Below are 22,454 nucleotides of genomic sequence, written 5' to 3' on the forward strand. Positions count from 1 at the left end.
TGTGCGCGCTTTAGCAGATGTGGTACTGATAACAAGAAATTTGTACTCTCACAGGTCTCTCTCTTTCTTATAGATAGTAGGTATTGGGTATCGGCTCATTATCTCCTATGTATCAATAAATGAACTGGACACCATTTCTCACAGCACGTACTCATAGCTTTTGCACATCCTCCACAACACCCTCACAATATCTTTATTCATTGTTTCTGATTGATATCCTTTCATTTTCCTGTCAAACTCTTTATCAAGGTGAACTGCAGGGCCCTCCCAGCTGCTGGTGGTGGGGCTGGGAAAACCAACCCCGAACCCAGCACCTCACGAACAAGGCCTGAGACAACCCTCACGTGTCACAGGACTCCCACCCCCACCTCCTTAGCCCCCAGGCAACAGGCCCCAGGGACTGAGAGTCAGGTGGTAGAGGCAGCAGGGGTCACCTCCCCTCTCCCCCTCCACTTACCAGGCAGGTGGTGGGAGTCGCAGCCTAGTCCACTCTGCTGTGCGGTGCCACCCTCCCCACTCGCTGCACTGCATTTCTTCACACATGGCAGGAACTGGAGAGGTGCTCTGCTTCCCACTGTTGCAGAGAAGCAAGATTCAGCAGGCTGGGAGGACAGTATGGCACGGTGCAGCAGAGTGGAGCAGCCTGCTGCTCCCATCACGCATGTGGTGAGTGCCGAGGGAGAGGACAGGAGGCAGCCCCTGCCACCTGGCCATCCAGCCCATGTAACCACAGGACAGATGAGGCGGCCACCCCAGTTTGTCCTATGGACAGGACAGCTCTCCTGAATGGAATACAACAAGTGATTTATTATTTTTAATATGAGCAGAATCTACAGGGAACATTTTTCAAGCTTAGATGGCTCACAAAATCACTGGGTGCAGATTTGTACTGTCTGAGATAGAGAACACCGAGGTAAGAAATAGGGTGTGTTTTTTTAAATGTACATGGGAAAAGGACTCAGTGCAGTGTCCCATGGGAGTCCATGCTTTGATCATATATTCAACCACAGCTTCTTTCACCCTACACACACATCCTAGTCATGTAATATTTTTATTTTACTTCAAGATTCTTCTACTTTAAAACCAAATACTATTTGATTATAAGAGTGTGTATTCAAAATACATTTCTAGGTTGTACGTATTTTTTCCTTTTGAAAACAACATAAAAACCTTTGCACTTTGAATGTGTTGGTCTCCTCTGGACTTTCTGAAATGTGTCCACACCTTTCCTGAAATTTGGCACCCAGAAATGGATACAGTACTCCACTTGACACCTAATCAGTGTGGACACAACAACAGCCCACTCTGACATGTCAGAACTTTAAGGCTGCTTTCATTGATTAGCATGGCACTGCCATGCCTCCAAACACTTTTGGGCAGCCAAGACAGATGAGGTGCTCCACTTGCACTCCTCTCCTCTGTCTTCATCTCCTGCTCCAAGAGCAAGATGAAAAAGAAGAGCCAACTTAGATGTTCCTACATCAGCCTGTGAATCCACACACAGCCAGTTAGACTGACTCTAAAACACATCACAAACTGTCTTAATGGATACCAGAAATAAGACTCAGAACCTTTGCTTTTTCATAGAATCCTAGGGCTGGAAGGGACTTCAGGAGGTCATCTAGTTCAGCCCCCTGCTTCAAGCAGGATCAACCTCAACTAAGTCATTCCAGCCAGGACCTTGTGAAGCTGGGACTTAAAAACCTCTAGGGATGGAGAATCCACTACCTCTCTAAAGCCGCGTCTACATGTGCATGCTACTTCGAAGTAGCGGTGCCAACTTTGAAATAGCGCCCGTCACGGCTACACATGTTGGGCACTATTTCGAAGTTAACATCGACGTTAGGTGGCGAGACGTCGAAGTCGCTAACCCCATGAGGGGATGGGAATAGCGCCCTACTTCGACGTTCAACGTCGAAGTAGGGAATGTGTAGTCATTGCGCGTCCCGCAACATCGAAATTACGGGGTCCTCCATGGCGGCCATCAGCTGAGGGGTTGAGAGACGCTCTCTCCAGCCCGAGCTCAATGGGGGCCACGTGGAGCGGCCCCTTAAAGCTCTCCGCCCCCTCCCTTCCTGTGCAGGAAGCTGAGAGAACGTGCAGGCGGCAGCCCAGACATGCGGCCAGCCTGCATGTCCCTCAGCCAGCGACAGACACCCACCCAGCTGCGATGGCCACACGGCAGCCCCCCAAGGGGAGCCAGGGCTCCCAGCCCAGCAGCCAGGTGGGGAAGTGGCAGCGAGGCCCCTCCTGGACGGAGGCCGAGCTGCAGGACCTGCTGGGGCTCTGGAGCAAGGAGGAGGTGCTCCAGGTAATGGGGAGCAGTAGGCGGAATGCAGATGCGTTCACTCGGCTGGCTGAGGGCCTGGCCGCCCGGGGTCACCCTGCCCACACTCCGGATCATGTCTGGAGTAAAGTGAAGGAGCTGCGGCAGAGATACGCCCGGGCCCGGGATGCGGCTGGCCGATCTGGGGCTGCCCCCGTCACTTGCCCCTTTTACAGGGAGCTCAGGGACATCCTGGGTCCCCAGCACACCTCCTCCCCTCTGGCCACTCTTGATACCTCAGCCGAGGAGCCCCAGCAGGCCCCGGAGGCGGAGTCCATCCCGGAGGCAAGCCCCGCACCCCGGGGGCCCCCCCAGGAGCCCACCCCCAGGGCACCAGAGGAGGAGGAGGAGGAGGAGAGGGACTCCTCCTCCAGTGACGCCGGCCTCCACATCATCCTCCCATCCAAGAGCTCCAGCCGGGCGTCCGCCCACCGGGTGTCCCCCGACCGTGGGAGTGGACCATCAGGTATGTACCCCTCCTGGTGCACACCCCCGGGGTTGAGGGGTGGGGGTAATAGATATGACCAGGGCCCTCCACATGCCCAGATGACCATGGCCCCAAGGACAGCAGTGGCATGTCCCTCAGAAGAGTGCATCAGCCCCTGCCCCCACCCCCGCAGCACGACAGTGCCATGCCCCATCCCCAGGGCTGGGGGGAGCGGAACCTCTAGGGTCCCCCGGAAGGAGGGGGTGGGACACCCAGCAGCAGCAACAGCAGCATGTGATGGAGTGGGGGGAGTGCAAATGCGAGACTCAGGCTAGATATGAGAAACAAGCTGAATAGCTCCCAGTGGCTAAGGATGATCCTGGGGCTACAACTGGCAGGTAACACCTCTGCCCTGAACAAAGAGGAGGGAGGAGCCGAGCTGGGTTTGAATTGGGGGCAGCAGTTAGAGGCTAGGGGAAGGGAGAGCTAGAAGGCAGCCAGCCTGAGGAGGGGGAAAGCTACACCCCAGAGGGGCACCCCTCGGGGTCTTCTCCCCAGGACAGGTTGGAAGGACCATCTCTGACTGCTGTGCTGTCGCTTCTGTGAGAAACTGGGCATCTGTTGCCTAATAAACCTCCTGTCGTACCTGCTGAGTGACAGTCACTCCTGCCAGCGGATGGGGTGCAGTGCAGGGGGACCCTTGAACCCCATCACAGCAGCATCTCCTGGGGACGGGGATGGGGAACCTGCAGCAGAGGGGTGCGGGGACAAGGGCCACGGCTCAGGGCCCACACTAACGCCTGTCTCCACTCTTCTTCTCCCCCTCCTGTGTTCTGCAGCTGCACCATCAGAAGGACCAGAGAGCACCGGCGAGGCATCAGTGGTCCCGGAAAGTCCTCCGGGGCCATCACTCCAGGCCAGCCCCTCGGCGGAGGACTGACTGGCCCCACGGCGGGGAAGACGGCGGTCCCAGCACCAGCAGCCGATGGCGACGGACCCCCAGCTGCTGGCCCTCCACCGTCGGCAGCTGGAGGTCGCCGAGCAGCGGCTGCGGGTGGAGGAACCCCACCTCCAGCTGCAGGAGCGGTCACTGGCCTGGCACCAGGAGGCATGGGGGACCTACATGCGGACCCTCAACCGCATCGCTCCCACTGTGCCTGCTCCACCTGCTGCTCCACCCGCTGCTCCAGCTGCTGCGCCGTCTGCCGTCGCACCACCACCCGCCACCGAGGGCCATTCTGCCGAGGGGGACCTGGGGCCAGCTGACACTCGCTGGCCGTATCTCCCGGTCCGCCTGGCCCCCAGCCAGCCCCGGCCAGGGCTGCGGCCGAGGCGGGGATCCCAGCCGCCCACCCCCAGTGCTGGACTGTAGGGGCGTGGGGCCCAGGATGTGGCCCCCCCCTTTGTATATATTTCCCCCCAGTTTATTGTTATTTTGTTGTAAATAGTTTGTATATTTGATCCGTTACTATGCTGATCCTTACCCCCACATGTAAATAGTTCTCCCCTTCCTTATCTTCCCCTTTCATGTTATCCCTATTTTTATAATGTATATATATTTATCAGTTAGATTTCCCCTGTACATAGTTAGTTTGTCTTGTTAATAATAATAATAATAATAATAATAATAATTATTATAATAATAAGAGTTCTAGTAAAGATGTTTGAGTTGACAAACAACTGTCTGCTTTTATTTTTACAAGAAAAGTGGGGGTGTGTGCTCTTGGGTGCTCTGTGGTGTGGGCGTAGGGGCAGGGAGTGTTGTGGAGGATGGGGGAGTGCAGTGGGGGGCCTGCCAGCATTCACCCCGCGGCCACATCGAACTGGGCCCGCAGGGTCTCCTGGACCCGGGTCCCTTCGGGGCCCACCTGGCGACTGGGGGCAGTGGGTGGCTGCACATCGGCCCTGCCGGCCTCCACAGCCCAGCCCTGAAAGAAGGCCTCCCCCTTGCTCTCCACCAGGTTGTGGAGGGCGCAGCATGCACCCACAATCTGGGGGATGTTGGTGGGGCCCACATCAAGGCGGGTGAGGAGACACCTCCAGCGTCCTTTGAGGCGCCCAAATGTGCGCTCAACCACCTGGCGTGCGTGGTTCAGGCGCTGGTTGAAGCGCTCCTGGCTGGCAGACAGATGGCCCGTGTACGGGTACATGAGCCAGGGCCGGAGGGGGTATGCCGCATCTGCGATGACACAGAAGGGCATGGTGGCGTCCCCCACAGGGATCTCCCGCTGGGGGATGTAGGTCCCCGCCTCCAGCCGGTGGCACAGGCCCGAGTTCCGGAATACCCGGGCATTGTGGGTGCTGCCGGGCCAGCCCACATAAATGTTCAGGAAACAGCCCTGGCTGTCTACCAAGGCCTGGAGGACCACTGAGTGGTAGCCCTTCCTGTTTAAGTAGCGTCCTCCACTATGTTCCGGGGCGCGGATGGGGTTGTGAGTCCCATCCAGAGCCCCGAAGCAATTGGGAAAGCCCAGGGCGGCAAAGCCCGCGATGGCAGCATCCGGGTCCCCAAGCCTCACGAGCCTGTGGAGGAGCAGGGCGTTGATGGTGCGGACGACCTGCAGGGGAAGCACATGGGAGAGCACCAATGAGGGGTGTGCAGGGTGTGTGTGGCCTTCCCCTGCCAGGGCCCCCCTCTCCTCCCCTGCCAGGGCTGCCTCCCCCCCTCCCCCCGTGGGTCCTTTTACCTCCATGAGGACAGCCCCGATGGTGGCCTTGCCGACGCCAAACTGCTGGCCCACGGATCGATAGCTGTCTGGAGTGGCCAGCTTCCAGACAGCGATGCCGACCCATTTCTCCATGCTGAGGGCACGCCACATGGCGGTGTCCTGGTGCCTCAGTGCGGGGGTGAGCCATTGGCATAGCTCCATAAATGTCTGCCAGCTCATCCGAAAGTTCTGGAGCCAGCGGTCGTCGTTCCATTCTCCGAGCACCAGCCACTCCCACCAGTCGGTGCTGGTGGGCTAGCTCCACAGCCGGCGGTGTGTGCGGCGGGGTGCTGCAGGGTTGGGGGTTGAGTCCTCCTCCCCTGCAGACAGCTCCTCCTCTGTGGCAAGGAGGTGCTCAGCTGATTCCTGCATGGCATCGAGCAGGGCGAGCACTGCTCCTGCAGGGGCGGCTGTGTGGACCTCTGGCTGCTGCTGCTGCTGGGGGTCCATGACTGCGTCGCTTGAGGTGTGCGTGCCTATGGCTCTGCAGACCGCGTGCTGTGCAGACTGCGTGTGTCTGGGAGGGGTCCTTTAAGGGAGCGGCTAGCTGTTGCCCCGGAAGCGCTAGTCCGCCCTGTGACCCTGTCTGCAGCTGTTTCTGGCACCCTGATTTCGATGTGTGCTACTTTGGCATGTAGACGTTCCCTCACAGCGCCTATTTCGATGTGGTGCTGCCCAACGTCGACGTTGAACGTCGTCGTTGCCAGCCCTGGAGGACGTGTAGACGTTATTCATCGAAATAGCCTATTTTGATATTGCTACATCGAAATAAGCTACTTCGATGTTGCGTTCACGTGTAGACATAGCTTAAGCAATGCATTCCAGCATTTCACCACCCTACTGGTGAAGCAGTTTTTTCCTAATATCCAACCTATTCCTCTCTTTCTGTAACTTCAGACCATTCCTCCTTGTTCTGCCGTCTGTCACCACTGAGAACAGATTGTCTCCATCCTCTTTAGAGCTCCCCTTTTTGACTGTATAAATACTGTTGGTTTCAAATTACTGGGTGCAGGGGTCTAAAATCTACCCTAAATCCAGGAGAATCAGAGTAGTGACAGAACACATTGCAATAAGAAGTTTTGCTATGTGAACAAAAGTAATTGAAGAACATGAAATTAAAAATATGCTTACTGGGCCATACTGCCAGCCAAGTTCAATTTTATTCATAACCCAGAGTTCATGGATGTTCTCTGCTAATTTTTCTCTAATTCTTTCCAGGTGAGCAGGCAATACAATCTAAATAAAGCAGAGGGACAGAGACTATTACAAATACATTGTATTACTGTGCAAACCAGTTACTGTACTCTCACACACAACATCCTTAGAGTAAACAATCAAAATAAATTAGAAATCTCTTAAGCCAACCATAATGATGTTTGATTCATGTACCTGACTAGTATCAACAGGAACCGGTGTGAAGGCTGCTTGGGATAAAGAGATGGTTGGACCCAGTAAGTCTCTCGTACACTGGTGATCTTGTTTATATTCTCTGCTATGTTCCACTTTTAACTTCTCTTTTGGAAGAACAGCTTCAAAGCAAGGTGCATACCCAGGTGGAGGCAGGAATTTAAACTCTCCATGGCGGCCCCCAAGCAGGAAACGCACCCTGTAAAAAGCAGCAGCAAAGTATGTAATCACAGCATCTACAATATAAACCCCTGGTTAGTCTTTTGCTCTCAATGGCAATCTAACACCATCAGTGCTGCAAAGGTATCAGAGGGAACATTTTTGTTTCTCCAAAGACAATAGCACTGGAGATTGGGTGTGCATGTGAAGAAACAAGTGTTCAACCAGAAAACATTTAGCCACTCTATAAACTAATCTCCATTTAGGATTATTCTAGAGTTTTAGACAGATGGAAGACAAACTGAGGAAACATGGCTTGATGAAGATGTGTAAAAGGCAGTAACCTTCCTGGCATCCCAAGTTTGGCTATAACCCTGGCGAAAGAAAGAGAATACCAAACACAAACCCTAGTCCAGAACATTCCCCTCTGAAATCCACTGTGCAGTTGTGATGGGGTTCAGGGGTCCCCCTGCACTGCACCCTGTCCGCTGGCAGGAGTGACTCTCACTCAGCAGGTACAACAGGAGGTTTATTAGGCAACAGATGCCCAGTTTCTCACAGAAACGACAGTACAGCAGCCAGAGATGGTCCTTCCAACCCGCCCTGGGGAGAAGACCCCGAGAGGTGCCCCTCTGGGGTGTAGCTTTCCCCCTCCTCCGGCTGGCTCCTTCCAGCTCTCTCTTTCCCTAGCCTCAAACTGCCGCCCCCTGATTCAAAACCCAGCTCGTCTCCTCCCTCCTCTTTGTTCAGGGCAGAGGTGTTACCTGCCAGTTGTAGCCCCAGGGTCATCCTTAGCCACTGGGAGCTGCTGCTTGCCTCAGACACCCAGCCTGACTCACACATGCACTCCCCCCACTCCATCACAGCAGTAGGGAAGATTTAAAAAATGAGACCCAAAAACTCAAGGGAAAATCACCCCATACTCTCACCAATAGCATATGAAACCTTCAAAACACAACACAGAAAATGTATTTTATTTTCAACATTACACATTTTCCATGTTTTGCAGCTGTACAGTAAACCCCCAATATATGCACAACCGAGTTGCGCATGTCTCGGGTTAAGGCAACTGCCACCTGTGACAGGGTGGCAGCAACTGAGCTGCCACCTCTGACAGGTGAGGGTTCCCCACTTCTGTCAGAGGTGACAGCTGCTCCTGTCAGTGGCAGCAACCTAGAGTCAAGCTCTCAGCTGTCACCACTGACAGGAGCAGGGAAACTGATGAGGACATCACCCTGATCAGTTTCTCAGCTCTGCAAGTGGAGGGGAGCTGGGAACCAGGCTGCTGCCTGGTCCCTGGCTCCCCTCTACTTGCTGGAGCCAGGAAACTGAACAGGGCTGGTGCCCTCACCAGTTTCCTGGCTCCCCTGAGTTGTGTGGGAAACTTGACTTACACCGGTGGGTAGGTAGCGAGAACGCAACCCCTGAGTAAGTCGGGGGGCTAATATACAATGGTGTTTGTCAGTTTTGTCACCGTAAGACCCTGAGATACGAGTAGATGATACAAAACTGACAGATTCATCATGGTGCAGTGTGGTTTGGAAGATCCAAAAAATAGGTCAATTAATCCCTAATCGCAATGGTTTCAGTAGCCTTACACCACAGGGGAATGCTGTGTAATCCACTCTATTTTATTCTGGTTCTTATAAGGCCCTCATGCCTGTCACATCAGAACACCTTCCTTTAGGACTCCTTTCAGTTCTTTCCTCATTCTACCTTTATGGAGCAGGCAATGCATTAAGAAGGCAGATGTTAGAAAGGGAAATGAGGGGAAAAGCAGCAAGGGAAGAATTGGAGATGTTTATTGAAAATAGAAGAAAAACTGTAACAGATGCTAACTTTATTCCTGCCGAGAAGCTGACGACAGGAAAGAAGAGGCCATCTATATTGAAATTCTCAAACATCCCTTGAACTGGCTGACCATTTATTCGGAATGAGATGCTTGGGGCACTCAGGTCCAAACAGCAGCTGATGACATCATCTGTTTTTAACAGGTGTGGATTAGGAGAATTCACTGTCCGCGCGATACAGCCTATGGAAAAAAGAAAATACATTTAGGACAACTTTAAACAGTCACATAGAAAAGGATTCACTAAAGCCTGAAATTTTTACTTGAAAGAAATTAAACAGATGCACGTGCCTGGACTCACAGACATCCATACTAGATTATCAAAGTATTAAAAGTAAACTTGTGATATTTGCACCCAATGGCATCTGCAAAACTGAACTATTTCGATTATTGCAACATTTGCGCTTAATGCGACCGGGGAAAAAATAACAGCCCTATTTTAAGGCTCAAAAATCATAAAACTGAAATTTTACTCCTATTTCCACCATAATTCCAAATTGCAAAAAGTTGATTAAAAACTGGAGAAAAACTATCCTTTTAAAAATGCCTGAAATAGCTGGCCAGAATCTTACCTGGGCTCCCTAAGGACGTTTCTGAGTCTATCATAAAAGAAGATCAGACTTTCAGTGCTTATCACTATCCATTTTGGAAAAAAAAAGTTATTCATATAGCCGTTACCACAATCTGGGGTGCATGCAGCATGTTCATGATAAAGCAGTAAAGAAAGCATGCTCAGGTTACCAGCAAAGGGGTAAAACATGTTTCACTCACAGGAGGAGAATGGTAGGATTTCCAGTTTAGCTGGAAACATTTAGGTTGCTCAGTCAGAGCTACCTTAATAAACCAGACAGGGACACATTTCTGTAGGTTTCTATTCTATTTTATGCATATTATAAATAATGCATTGTCAAATGAAACAGTATGAGTCCTGGGCATAAATGAGGTATGTAATATACTGTCAAATAATACACATCAAAGTTCAGGGCACAGTTTTACTATTCAGTTTAAACCAAATAAAAATAAAAATAAAGATTCCATGGGAATGAACTGAAGGCAGGACAGTAGGATTATTCACACAATGGCCAGCACATTACTTGCAGTTTTATCTCCTGGGGCTTGGTCATCAAATAGTCTCCAGGATACTATCCTACTACTTTATTATCTTTCCTGTGTTCATACTGGCACAGCAGATGTCTTGCCTTGCTTTTCCATAACAGGTTTTAGAAGCTGGCACCAAGAGCCAACTAAGAACTTAAGTGAATTCTGCTAACTACATGGAACCTGCGGTAGGATGGTTAAGTGATGTAGCATGGAGATTCACACCACTGCCAGCTTTCAGGTGGCAGAGCTCTGGAGATATCTCCTTTGGTCTTAAACTCTGAATCTATGACTTCTACTTCTTTACAATATTAAAGCTAGTCTATGGCTGAAGAAATGAAATTAAATTAGATTCTGTGCATGCTGATGTTTTAGATGGTAATTAATAGGAAGGTTTACTTTTATTATTTAGTAAGTAATATTTCATACTAAGTAAGTGATTTTGGTTTCACTAAGTAAATGATTTTAGAGTCTTTTCAAGACATAGATTACAAAACAAAACAAAAAAAATTTGTTTTTCAACTTTGGACAACTTGGATTCACTCCAGGTCTGGCAAGGATTTGTTTTATTTACCACAGAAAATGTTAATCAGAGAAACCTGTTTGATATTTGAGATTCTGAAACTCTAGCTGAACTGGGGAAATCAATGCACAACTATTAGCTACATCAGGGTGATGTGGTTGTTTGTGTTGATACTGCATACCAACATGATATAGTCAGCAGAATTTTAAAAAAAAGTTGTGACCTACTTTGTTATATTTCTCATCTATTGCTACCAAAGAGAAACTGTTTAAGCAAGCAGAGGCTAAAAAGCAACTTTTATTTTAATACAAAAATGTTCTGCCTTGCTCTACATGGACAATTTTCCTTTAAACATATAGCTAATTTTGTTTGGTTTACTGTGATCTCTTCTTCTTACACAGCTCTCAGCTGATCAACACAGTTAAGTAAATGAGATTAGCCATGCTGTATTTAATACATATGCTATTGAGCTCAGCGAATTCTTACTTGTATATATTAGGGAAAGTGGTTGCTACATTACTCTAAGCTGTTTTATCAAACAGTCTGGAAGTCACATGACAACATGTCCCATTTTGGCCAGGACAGTCCCTTTTTAAGTCCTCTCTTTAAATTTGGCGGGGAGGAATGTGCATGCAGGGGATTGGAAGGAAGGCATGATGTTAGCCCCCATGAATGAGGAGTGGTCGGTTGGGTGGGAGGGGGAGGAGAAGACAGGGCTTAGATGAGCAGCTGGAGCCAGTTCCATATGGAATCAGGGTAGCTCAGGCTCACCCTATGCAGTGTCCCATTTTTGCTTTGGGAAATACGGTGCCCCAAACAGAAAGGATTTTGATTATTATATTCATACCACACTCTCCTGGAATATAGAGTGGTGAAGGAGTTTTGCCTTTCCCTCCTACCTGCCTCCCAGGCCCAGCTGGACTCTTGGCATCTGAAGCAACATAACATGTTTTGCAAACGAAACATTTGCTCTCTTGGAGGCAAGCCACGGGGGAGCTGTGTTGCTTGAACCAGGTGTTTTCTAAGAGTTCATGTTCAAGGACTGGGAGGAATGATGTGCTTTTACTAGAGATAGATGTGTTGAGCTAGTTGAATTATAGCTGATTGCTTTTCTCATAATAATGTGCTCTCACTTGGTTATAAAAGCTGTGGGAATAATAAACTCAGGGCCTTCAGTCTTCAGAACTGTTGGTCCCCTGCTGTCTTTATGTTTGTCTTTGTGTTTCATCCTTCGCGGTACCTCGCCTTTGAGACCTGCGAAAAAAGAAATACTACATCTGGCGCCCGAACAGGGACCTGGAGGCGAAAGGCGTCCATGAGACGGAAACAGTGGTGTATCAGTGCCGGAGGGACCGAAGGGGATTTCTAGACCGGGTGAGTCAGACCTTCGGGATTTGGGCAGGGTCAAGATGGGAAATTCCCCATCTTCTTACTCCTCTTATATTCAATTGCTTCAGACCTTATTGAGAAGCTCAGGAGTAGAAGTAAAACAAACTACATTTCAGAAACTTTTTGATCTAGTCTGTAAACATTGTTACTGGTTTACCCCAACTGGAAAAAATGCTCTAAATTTAAAACAATGGAAGTTGGTTATGAAAGCTCTGCGCCGAGCGCACCAAAGAGGGGAAATTATCCCGCTCCCCATTTGGTCTCTTTGCAATCTTGTAGTCCTTGCCCTAGAGCCGTTGCAGTCTGGCTCCGAAGGGGGTCACCCCCTCTCGCCAGACTCCTTAGAGGAAACAGGAGTCGGACGTGGGGTCCCTAACGAAAACGGGGCTTTATCAGAGGAATTATGGTTGCAGTTCTGTAAGCAGAGAACTGCTTGTAAATTAAAAGAGAAAAAGGAATACTGGAGTAGTTTTGTATCTGGCTGTGAGATACAGCTCCTTGGACAAAAGCCCAGATTATAAGACCTTGAAGAAACTGCCCAAGTCTAAAAGCTTTAGTTCAAGTTTTTAACTCTTTGTGTTATAAAGTGTAAACATTTATATTGTGGTGTATGTGTATGTGTCATGGAGTTTTGTTCAATGTTGTCTGTCTGTCTGTTTGTCCTGCTGGTGCATCCATAAGGAGGGGACGCCTTCCGATATGGACACCTTTCAATATAGGAATAAAAGATCTAAATTCCTTTAGTAATACTTAAAATGGTAATATCCAATAACATGTCATTTTGAAAAATAAGCATGTGATTTGAGGTTAAGAGTAAATGAGTAAGTCCTTAACTTTAAAGGGTCTGGAGAAAATTCAGAGTGAGTAACTTGCAGAGTTTAGAAAGAACTGAGTATATTTGTAAATGGAATATTCCAATATGCAACCTGCCACCCCAAAGGGGGTAGAAAAGTATTCTTTTGTCTTTCAGAAACACAGAGAAAAGCTGGTAGTTACTGAAGAACAACCTAAACATCCTAATTTTTTTTTTTAAATGAAGAATGTGGTTTTGTATTTTATGTTTGTGCTTATCTTATTAATAGCATTATCAAATTGTCTATGTTGGTAAGCTAAAATACACATGGGCTTATGAAAACAACATGGTCTGTATATTGCTGCCTTATTAAATGCCTTGGCTGACAGCAGCTAAAGCTGCAGACCTTTCCAGCCCTTGGGCCGCTTCACTGTTTCCCATTTTTACAGATTCCCAGTCGCCTATTGCAACCCTTATTGATACTGCACTATTCTAAGATCAGGCCCTAAATTCAGAAGAAACTGTCTGGAGACTGGATGAATGCCTTTTGCATCCTGAACACCTTTGGTGCTCCCCGGACGGCTGCCTGGTTGCACCCAAGGTCCTTCTCCTTTATCTTGCTTGCATGCACCACAGCCTGACTCATGTAAGCGAAGCAGGGGGATGATTACTGCTGTTCAAGCAAATTGGTTTGCTTCCAAATTCTCCTAAGTAGCCCAAACTACTGTCTGGCTTGCCCTGTCTGCCAAGCCCACGACATGGGCAAACCTGTAAAGACAGTTCTGGCAACCAGATTTCTGCCTTTAGGACTGTTCCTAAAGTTATAAATGAGCTTCATTCAGCTACCCAAATGTAAATCTTTTAAAAATTGTGCTGGTTATTGTTTGTTTGTTCTCGGGATGGGTAGAGGAATGTCCATGCTGGAAAGCTGATACCGCACAGAACTCCACCTTAATTAAGGAATCTCTATGGAAGATGGGAATGCCTAGTGAGTACCACCATGCCACCCAGCAACCCCTAAGTATAGGGCATGCGCCAGCCCAGCAAAAGAATAACACCTCGGCTGCACAGCTAAATAACCTGGCAGATGCAGCAGCCCAGATCTCTGCCACCCAAGTAGATGGGGAACGTTTGTACCTATGGCTACAAGAGACTCTGGGGCACACAGGGAGTGATGAGCTCGTACGGCAAGCACATATTAGGGGGTGGCCTATCACCCACCAACAGGCTAGAGACCTGTTGCAAGCCTGTACTATCTGTGCTATAAACCTGAAAACACACAGCTGAAGGACAGTGATTTGCCAGACTAAGAGATGGGAAAACACTATGGGCAACCTGGCAGGTTAATTACATTGGCCCACTTCCTATTACCAGGCAAAGGTGTAAGCACCTCTTAACTGGAATGAAAGTTGTTTCAAAAATTGGTTTGCATACCCTGCCCCATTGGCAACAGGACTGTTCACAATTATGGGACTAAACCGCTTAACAGCAATTGTCCCAGCACCCCATGAAATCCAGTCTGACAACAGCTCACACTTTAAAAACAAAGTAGTACAAGAGTGGGCTACTAAGCATGGAATTCAGTGGACTTACCACCGCCTTTGCCGACCCCCCATCCAACGGCATAGTCAAGCACAGCAAATAGTGGCCCAATGCCCCACGTGTGGGCCTCTTACTACCCCTACCTTTCCCCCAGGAGTAAATCCCCGTGGGCTCAATGCTAACAACTTATGGCAGATGAACGTTACACATATCCCCTCTTTTGAAAAATTAAGCTTTGTGCACTCATCCATTAATACGCATTCTGAATTTTTATGGGCCACCCCACTGGCGGGGGAAACCACAAGTCATGTGATTCAACACCTATTAGAGGCATTCAATATCTTGGGCGTCCCCAAACACATTAAAACAAATAATGGGCCTGCTTATACCTCACAGCAGTTTGCCGCATTCCTGGCACAATGGGCTATACAGCATACCACAGGTATTCCTTATAACCCTCAGGGTCAAGCAATCATTAAAAAAGCCCATAAAACACTCAAAAACATAATAAAAAAACAAAAAGGGGGAATATGGACATCACATTTAGGAAAAATAACACCCAGACAGCAATTACATATGGCTCTCTTTACTCTTAATTTTTTAAATAGTTCCACAATAAATGATATGTCCGCTGCAGAAAAACATTGGTCTACAAACAAAAGAAAGAACTTGAATCAACCTATATACTGGAAAAATGATGAAGGACAATGGGTTCCGGGAACGGTTAAGATCTGGGGCAGAGGGTTTGCTTGTATCTTTACAGATCTTGGAGAAACACGCTGGGTCCCGGCTCAACAAATCAAGCCGAGAAGGTGCTGATTGAGACCCAGAAGCCTAAGATGGCTCCTTTGCTGTTTCTGGCCATGCTGGCGGTACTGACCATAACCGTAAGTGCATCAACACAAAATTTCACATACTGGGCATATGTGCCTAACCCTCCCCTTAACCGCGCTATTCATTGATTGGAGCCCTGTTGGCTCGGCTCGGCGAAAGAATACCGTGTTGGACCTCAAATGGCATAAGGCAAATAATAGTATATATACAAGTGCCCAAGGAAATATTGTTTGGCATGGAGGTGGTATGTCCCCTCCAGCCCCTCACTTGCCCTTTGGCCCCATCCATGACTCGTTATGGAAATTAGCCACAGCCCTGCAGCCTGTGCGAGCATGGAGAGGGATGTATACCCAAGGAAAAAATAATACCTCCTCAAACGTCACATTTCATCTCAACTCTACCCATTATGTCCAGGCTTGCGTTCGCATGCCGTATTTGGTAATGATTGGCCCTGCAGTATGGAATAAGAGCGATTTCTCTGTTAGCTGTCATAACTGTTCCTTTTGTACATGTATTAACCATTCTATTCCCTTTAACCATTCACGAGATAGGATGTATTTGCTAAAAGCACGGACTGAAGTATGGATTCCCGTTCAAATGCCTCGGTCTTGGCAGCGGTCTCCTGAGATGTACTTTATCAACCAAGCCATAAGCAAAATTCTTAAAAAAGCCAAACCATTCATCGGTCTGCTAATTGCCGTGATTATGGGATTCATCGCTGTCACAGCCACGGCAGCGGTATCTGGAGCAGCTTTACATCAAACGATTCAAACCACCGAATTTGTACAAGAATGGCATGCTAACGCAGATAAACTTTGGACTTCCCAACGCCAAGTTGATAGCCAGCTAGCCTCTCAGATGGCCGACCTTCAGCAGGCTGTCATAATGCTTGGCGATCAGATACTTAGCATGCAGAAACAACTAAGAATGCAATGTGATTGGAATGTATCCTCTTATTGTGTTACCCCTCTACCTTATAATGATACCCACTTCCCGTGGGCAGATGTGAAAAAACACTTGTTGGGTCAAGGACATTTGTCAATTAAAATACAACAACTACAAAACCGAATCTTTACCACTTTTGATAAGAAATTAGAACTGCTCTCTGGGTCGAATTTGTTGAATGGCATTGCAGATGGCCTAAGTTCTCTGAATCCACTTAAACATGTTAAGCTATTGGGAGGCTCAGCCTTATTATTGTCAGGCCTAATTTTAATTCTTTTGCTTTTGCTTTATATAGTCTGGAGGAAAGGTAGAAATCTATCCTCCGCTTGTAAGCAGCAAGCTGCCGTTTTCGCCCTGATGCTGCATAGAATAGCAAGAAAACAAAAAGGGGGAGATGAAGGAGTTTTGCCTTTCCCTCCTACCTGCCTCCCAGGCCCAGCTGGACTCTTGGCATCTGAAGCAACATAACATGTTTTGCAAACGAAACATTTGCTCTCTTGGAGGCAAGCCACGGGGGAGCTGTGTTGCTTGAACCAGGTGTTTTCTAAGAGTTCATGTTCAAGGACTGGGAGGAACGATGTGCTTTTACTAGAGATAGATGTGTTGAGCTAGTTGAATTATAGCTGATTGCTTTTCTCATAATAATGTGCTCTCACTTGGTTATAAAAGCTGTGGGAATAATAAACTCAGGGCCTTCAGTCTTCAGAACTGTTGGTCCCCTGCTGTCTTTATGTTTGTCTTTGTGTTTCATCCTTCGCGGTACCTCGCCTTTGGGACCTGGGAAAAAAGAAATACTACAGAGTGGGAAGCTATTTTTCCTACAATTGATAGAATGCAAAGCTCTTTTCTTTCCTCCTCCCCATAAGTTTCCTCACTACCTCAAGAATCCAGTTACATTGATCCCAACTGCAGAGGTGGAGTCATGCAGCCTTTCCTGCATGATGACTTATCCCTAATACATCTGCAGGTTTGCTCATTCCTGTCCACATAACAGTAGTGAGCGTGGTGCCACTGCAGCAATCCTTGTCCATCACTAAAGGATTACATTAAGTTTCAACGCAGACCCCAACTGTCATGAATGAATGCAGGGAAAGGGTTAATCCTTCGAGGGCCCTCTGTCTGTGGGGGGCAGTCAAGTAAGCCAATAAGAGGAAGAGAAATTCTTTTAAAGTGAAAGCAATTGCAGTCTGAGGGGTCTTTTGTCTGTGCGGCTAATGCAGAAAAGATATACCTGATTGATCCTAAGCAGCTTGAATGAATCTAGTAAATCTTTTGGCCATCTCATAATCAGCCTTAGCTATGTAAGTAGAAAGGAAATGTTTAGTTGGATGCAATCAGGTTATTTTTATTTTGGACCTGGTGTGGAGTTGCTTTGGCTGATGATTTGATTCTTTCCCCTGTGCTCTGTAACTTCTAAGCTGAATCACAGGAAGTAATTCTCTATGTTGCAACCAAGAAGTTTTCAGTTTTCTTCTCTCATTTTGTGACTAAATTACTTTTCGTAAGGCAATGGGTTGATTCCTGTGTCCTAGAGAAGGGTCTGTGTACATGCCAAGTGTGTCTTCCTGAGTTAAAAGGGGTCTTTCTCACTCAGGTGGTGGTGGTGGTGGTGGTGATTACTCCTGGGGTCAAGGAATCTGTGACTTTGGAGAGCTATTTTAAGCAGAGCCTGCAGAGACCAGGTATTTTTAAGGTTTTTGTGGCTCCCCACTTTCTGCACTCAGGGTGTCTGAGTGGGAAGGCAACCTTGATACCCACATTTTGTATTATTGCTAAACTCCTGGACCTGCCATTAATAGCATCTCAAACTAGGAGCAGAAAACTGTTCCTCAGCAAGATGGGCCATTGGGTAGTTCAGTCATTACCACATGAGCTTTCCAGTATATGGATGCTAAAGAGAGAACTGAGTGTTTTCCTACAAGGCTACCTGTGAAAATTCCTACTTGTAAGCTAAGCCCTTTCTGTGGCAATGAGTCTCAGGAACCTTTTGGGAAAACAGTGCTTGCTCAGCACTCACCCCCTTGCAGCACTGCGATTACAGGAAGTTGTGTGATCCCCAGATGTCTCTTTTCCTTCCTTTTGGTAAGCTATCTCAGGGACTGGGCACTCCATCTTAACTAAAACTTCTTTTTTTTTTTTTTTTAATAGGAGCAGGCATGATTGAGACAATTTTAAATTAGCTCTATACAACCAGCAGGCCACTTGTGACCTGGCCTGGGAATCTAAACTACATAGCCAATCTCTGGCTGAGCTCTGATGAAATACTTCCAATGTAGACTCTAAAGATCTTGATAAAAAGTCCAAATTTCACCAGTGTATTTCCATGCCCTTCCATTTTCCTGGATTCAGGTGTCCACACCTGATGTCTGATAGGTTTTGGAGTTCTACTCCCTGTAATCTTGTTTGATGTTCAGACTCCCCCTCTTTCCCCAGGCATTTGGAAACCAAGTGGTCTGAGGGGATAAATTATTGGAGCATGCAATGGAAAGTTGGTTAGTTTATTACTTATATCATGACTCTGTTCAGGTTATTTGTTGTGGCATGAGATTACTTGAGTGGTCATTTTCATTCTTCTCATAGCAACGATAAAATGTCACTGTTAATTAAATCTCCTTTTTACTCAATAAAAGAATAATTACTATTAATCCTAGAAATTTACTCCACAAAAATGGATTTTTAAAAATCAAATATGATTTCTTGTTATCTTCATCTCCTCAACAGTGGCACAAGTCATGGGAGCAGCTGTGGGTCTCTCTCCACATATTAAATAGTAACAGTCATAACAACATATCAAAGTAAATCTTTTATGTCAACTGGAAGAATAATTTTTCCTCTGTCTTGTTTATGGTAATTGGCATTTCTTATCTGACCTTTCCAGGATAAGCACTAAGAAGCAACAGTCTACTATGTTGCTAGACATTTGAGTGCAATTTATCATGGACAAAAATAAGTACTCTATGTTACCCCTTCTGAGACAAAAACACGTCAAGGAGATTATCATACATTTAATTCTGGAAATACAACAGCAACCTTACATAAAAATAAGATTACTGGGAGAAGAAGAGAGTACAAGAGGACTCTTGAGACAGAAAATTTCTATGGTCTTCTCTCAAAAATGAAACTGGTCTCTGCCTTTTCATTTACTTTATATATAAATAGTTTCTGGCTCCTGAAGCATTCTCCTCCTTACAAAAACAACAAGTCCTGTGGCACCAGATGAAGCGGGTCTTTGCCCATGAAAGCGTATGGTCCAAAATATGGTAGTCTATAAGGTACCACAGGACTTCTTGTTTGGAAGATATAAACTAACTCAGATACCCCTCTGATACCCCTCCTTACAGCACCTCTTGCCTATGCCAGAGCTCCTTTGCTACTGAATCTCTGGGATATCTCATTACGATTCATTTGAAGCCAAGCTTGCCAAGTCTCAGAGCTCATGTACCAGACCAAGCCAAACACCTACACAGTTATTTTTAGCTCCGTAGCACAAGCCTGACTCATTGATACAGGCTCCACGACTGCAACGTTGGCAGGGAAAAGGCAGGGTTGAGCACTATTTAGACACACTCCTCAAGTTTAGTTAATGCTCAAGTGCACATCCTAACACTACAACCATTTAAAAACATTAATTAAGGCAACAAACATCCACACCAAACTCGGTTTATGAGTCTCACCAGATAAAAATATGCAGATTTTCTCTCTCTTTCCCACACAGACAAACACACAATGATGCCTCAAAATAATTGCTTTCACTTCCAATTTGCAATGATGACCTAAGGCTCTTATCCAATTCTTCACCATCACACAGCTCTAATTTCGGTCCAGCTAAATAGAGAACTAACAACTTGTAGTTCTGTGCAGAAGACACCTTTTTCATCTAGCATGATTTCTATAGTTCACCAGCCTCAGTCACTGGGACAAAAGCCCCAGCTAGTGAACTTATCCAGTCTGCAGGAGGCACAGAGGAAGACATGACTAGGACAAGGGTATGAAAAAGTTCAGCTCAGGGGATGAACATGCGGAGCACAGATAATGACAAAAGGGGAAATGTCAGAGGATAGAAATTTATGGATATTGTGCTATGTATAGGCTTTCTTAGAATAAGAGAAAAAACTTTATGACAAATATGGAAAACATCTTCTTCTCTGTGATACTTCGATAGCTCCACAATGGCCTAAGTCCAGAATAAAAAAAAAAGGGGGGTTTTGCAGAAATAAAATCAAAACTGAGTAATTCCAATTGCATGTGTTCTCCTGTTGTTTCCTATGGGGTAAAATTATTATTTCAGATTCTCTTCTGCACCAGCAATGCTTTTGAATTTCTAGTCCAAACATACAAGCCAGTCATGAAACATGCAACTAGTCTAAATTTCTGCAACTAAGGTAATTTTATCACTACTGAATAGCCTATTTCTTCCTTCCTCCATACCTGGTAAAATAATATTTTATATTAAGATAACATATTCTCACACATCACATGCATGAATACGTAATATCCAATGTCTAAATTTCTCACACCATATCCTGTAATTGCATTTACTGGAATAGTTTATACATTTTACAGTACATTTACACAATTTTTCAAAGCTCCATAAGGATTTTGTTCATATCTTGTGGGTGGCTTTGAAAACCACACCATCAATCTATTCCCACTTATCTGAACACAAACACAGAGAAATAGTTTTAAAATACATGACAAAATTTCCTTACTATATAGTCAAACAAACTCAATATGCATCACATATGGAGAATGCTTAGGCCAGTCTGCTTACCTTGTCTGGCTTTAAGTATTTCTAAACTTCTGAACTAAAATCAATGCCTCAAAGAAATGAAAAAAAAATCCTATGGCCTAAAACTCTCACATTGGCCTTATAATATCACCCAAGAATTAGAAATCCAGTCTCCCACTGTGGGGATGCTTGTCAGACTTGATTTTCTGCTCCTTTAAAGTTTTAAAGTACCATTGTATAGTGCACTGTTTAAAAAGAAAAAGCCTTAGGTGGAAACCAGGTATGACTCCATCTATAAATGACATTGTTTGAATAAAACTGCCTTTTAGATGAGAGTAGTCAACTTAAAAAGCAGACTGGGTCTCATTCTACATTTTACCCCAAAGGGAATGTCCTCCGAGCATTCATCTACATACATCATTCCTTTTGATACTGCTGGATACCACAAACTTAGTGGAAATGCCTGTATCACATCCGTTTAATAGGTATATTAAAAATGCTTTACCTGACCACAAATGAAGGCCATCAAATCCATAAGAGTAGAGGTCATCGCCAACACCATTTCCACCCCATTCTTCACCTCCCCCAGGGTAAGGTGAATAGCCCTCTGTTGAAGCCCAGCCCACTCGAAGATGAGTTGCTTCTGCTGTCACAAAGGGCTCTGTGTAGTCCACCATAAGCTCATAGTACCATTTTCTGTATTGGGCAGAGCCTTCACTGATCCCAAGAAAGATATTGGGTCTCATGCTTGAAAAAAAGGGAAAAGATCAACTTCCATAAAACCAAATTAAAAGAACACATTCCAGTAGTTAAACTTTACTTTCCCAGTTTATGTTTACTGTTTATTGAATATATGTCCCTTTCATCTAAAGTAAGGAACCAAATTAAGAGTTCTTCAACATTAACGGTGGAACAGCTTATCCTATATTTCAATTAAAATAGAAAGTTTCAGCAATTAAACCAGCACTATTGATCAAATACTCGTAATTATACCATGCACTTTAACTACAGCTTAACGAATTCAGATTGCATGCCCTCTAGTTTACATGCAGAACAATAAAACTCTTTCCCAACCACTCAACCTTCAGAAAAAGTGGAGTGAATAGATGCCATAGAGTCATCTCACTCTGCAGTACTGTGGCTTCATTATACTGACACAATGTACACTAACTCTGAGTGCAATAACTAACACTAAAACAAAGCTGTAAAATAACTCACCTTGTGCAGTAATGATGGTTCTTTGAAATGTGTGTCCCCGTGGGTGCTCCACATGCAGGGAAGCCATGCGGGCCTCCATTGGCCATGCTTTTTGCATTAAATGTATGGGTGAAGGACACCAGACTCAGTCCTGCACCCATTGTTCCAGCCTTACAGAAAGGGCTAGAAAGGACCAATAATACCCTATTTTTTGCTTGGCTTGTCCTGGGGGATGGAACAGAACAATTTCATTTGGTTTCAGATAGCATCCATGACTAGCGAGTTTGCCTGCGGGTGGGTAAAGAGAAATGTTGTGTCCTTGGAAACTACATAGTATTTCTTGTCAGCCATTTCATTTGTAGGGGCATTTGCTAAATAATGTTGGTGGAGTTCACAATGGCCTAGTCCATTGGCATGGCTACTCTAGAGAAAGAAGGTGGCTGCAGGATGCAGGTCTGTACTGGTTGATCAGCACCTCCTGCAGGTCCTTTTCATGTGCCAGGACCACCCACCGGAAGAGGTCCTGAA

The 22,454-nt window shown here is 46.3% G+C and overlaps 1 protein-coding gene across 12 annotated transcripts in view; it reads right to left on the bottom strand.

The window, feature by feature from the left end:
- RYR2 (ryanodine receptor 2) overlaps positions 1 to 22,454 on the bottom strand; it is a 975,983-nt gene that overhangs the window by 514,125 nt on the left and 439,404 nt on the right. For all 12 annotated transcript variants that reach the window (XM_074990102.1, XM_074990110.1, XM_074990109.1 and 9 more), the window contains 4 exons: positions 21,235 to 21,476; positions 8,867 to 9,059; positions 6,851 to 7,067; positions 6,593 to 6,697 (listed from right to left, as the gene is read on the bottom strand). In XM_074990102.1, coding sequence (XP_074846203.1) covers positions 6,593 to 6,697; positions 6,851 to 7,067; positions 8,867 to 9,059; positions 21,235 to 21,476 — 757 coding nt within the window. The remainder of the gene's footprint in view (positions 1 to 6,592; positions 6,698 to 6,850; positions 7,068 to 8,866; positions 9,060 to 21,234; positions 21,477 to 22,454) is intronic.

This window comes from Carettochelys insculpta, chromosome 3 (genome assembly GCF_033958435.1).
Source record: "Carettochelys insculpta isolate YL-2023 chromosome 3, ASM3395843v1, whole genome shotgun sequence".
Lineage (NCBI taxonomy): Eukaryota > Metazoa > Chordata > Testudines > Carettochelyidae > Carettochelys > Carettochelys insculpta.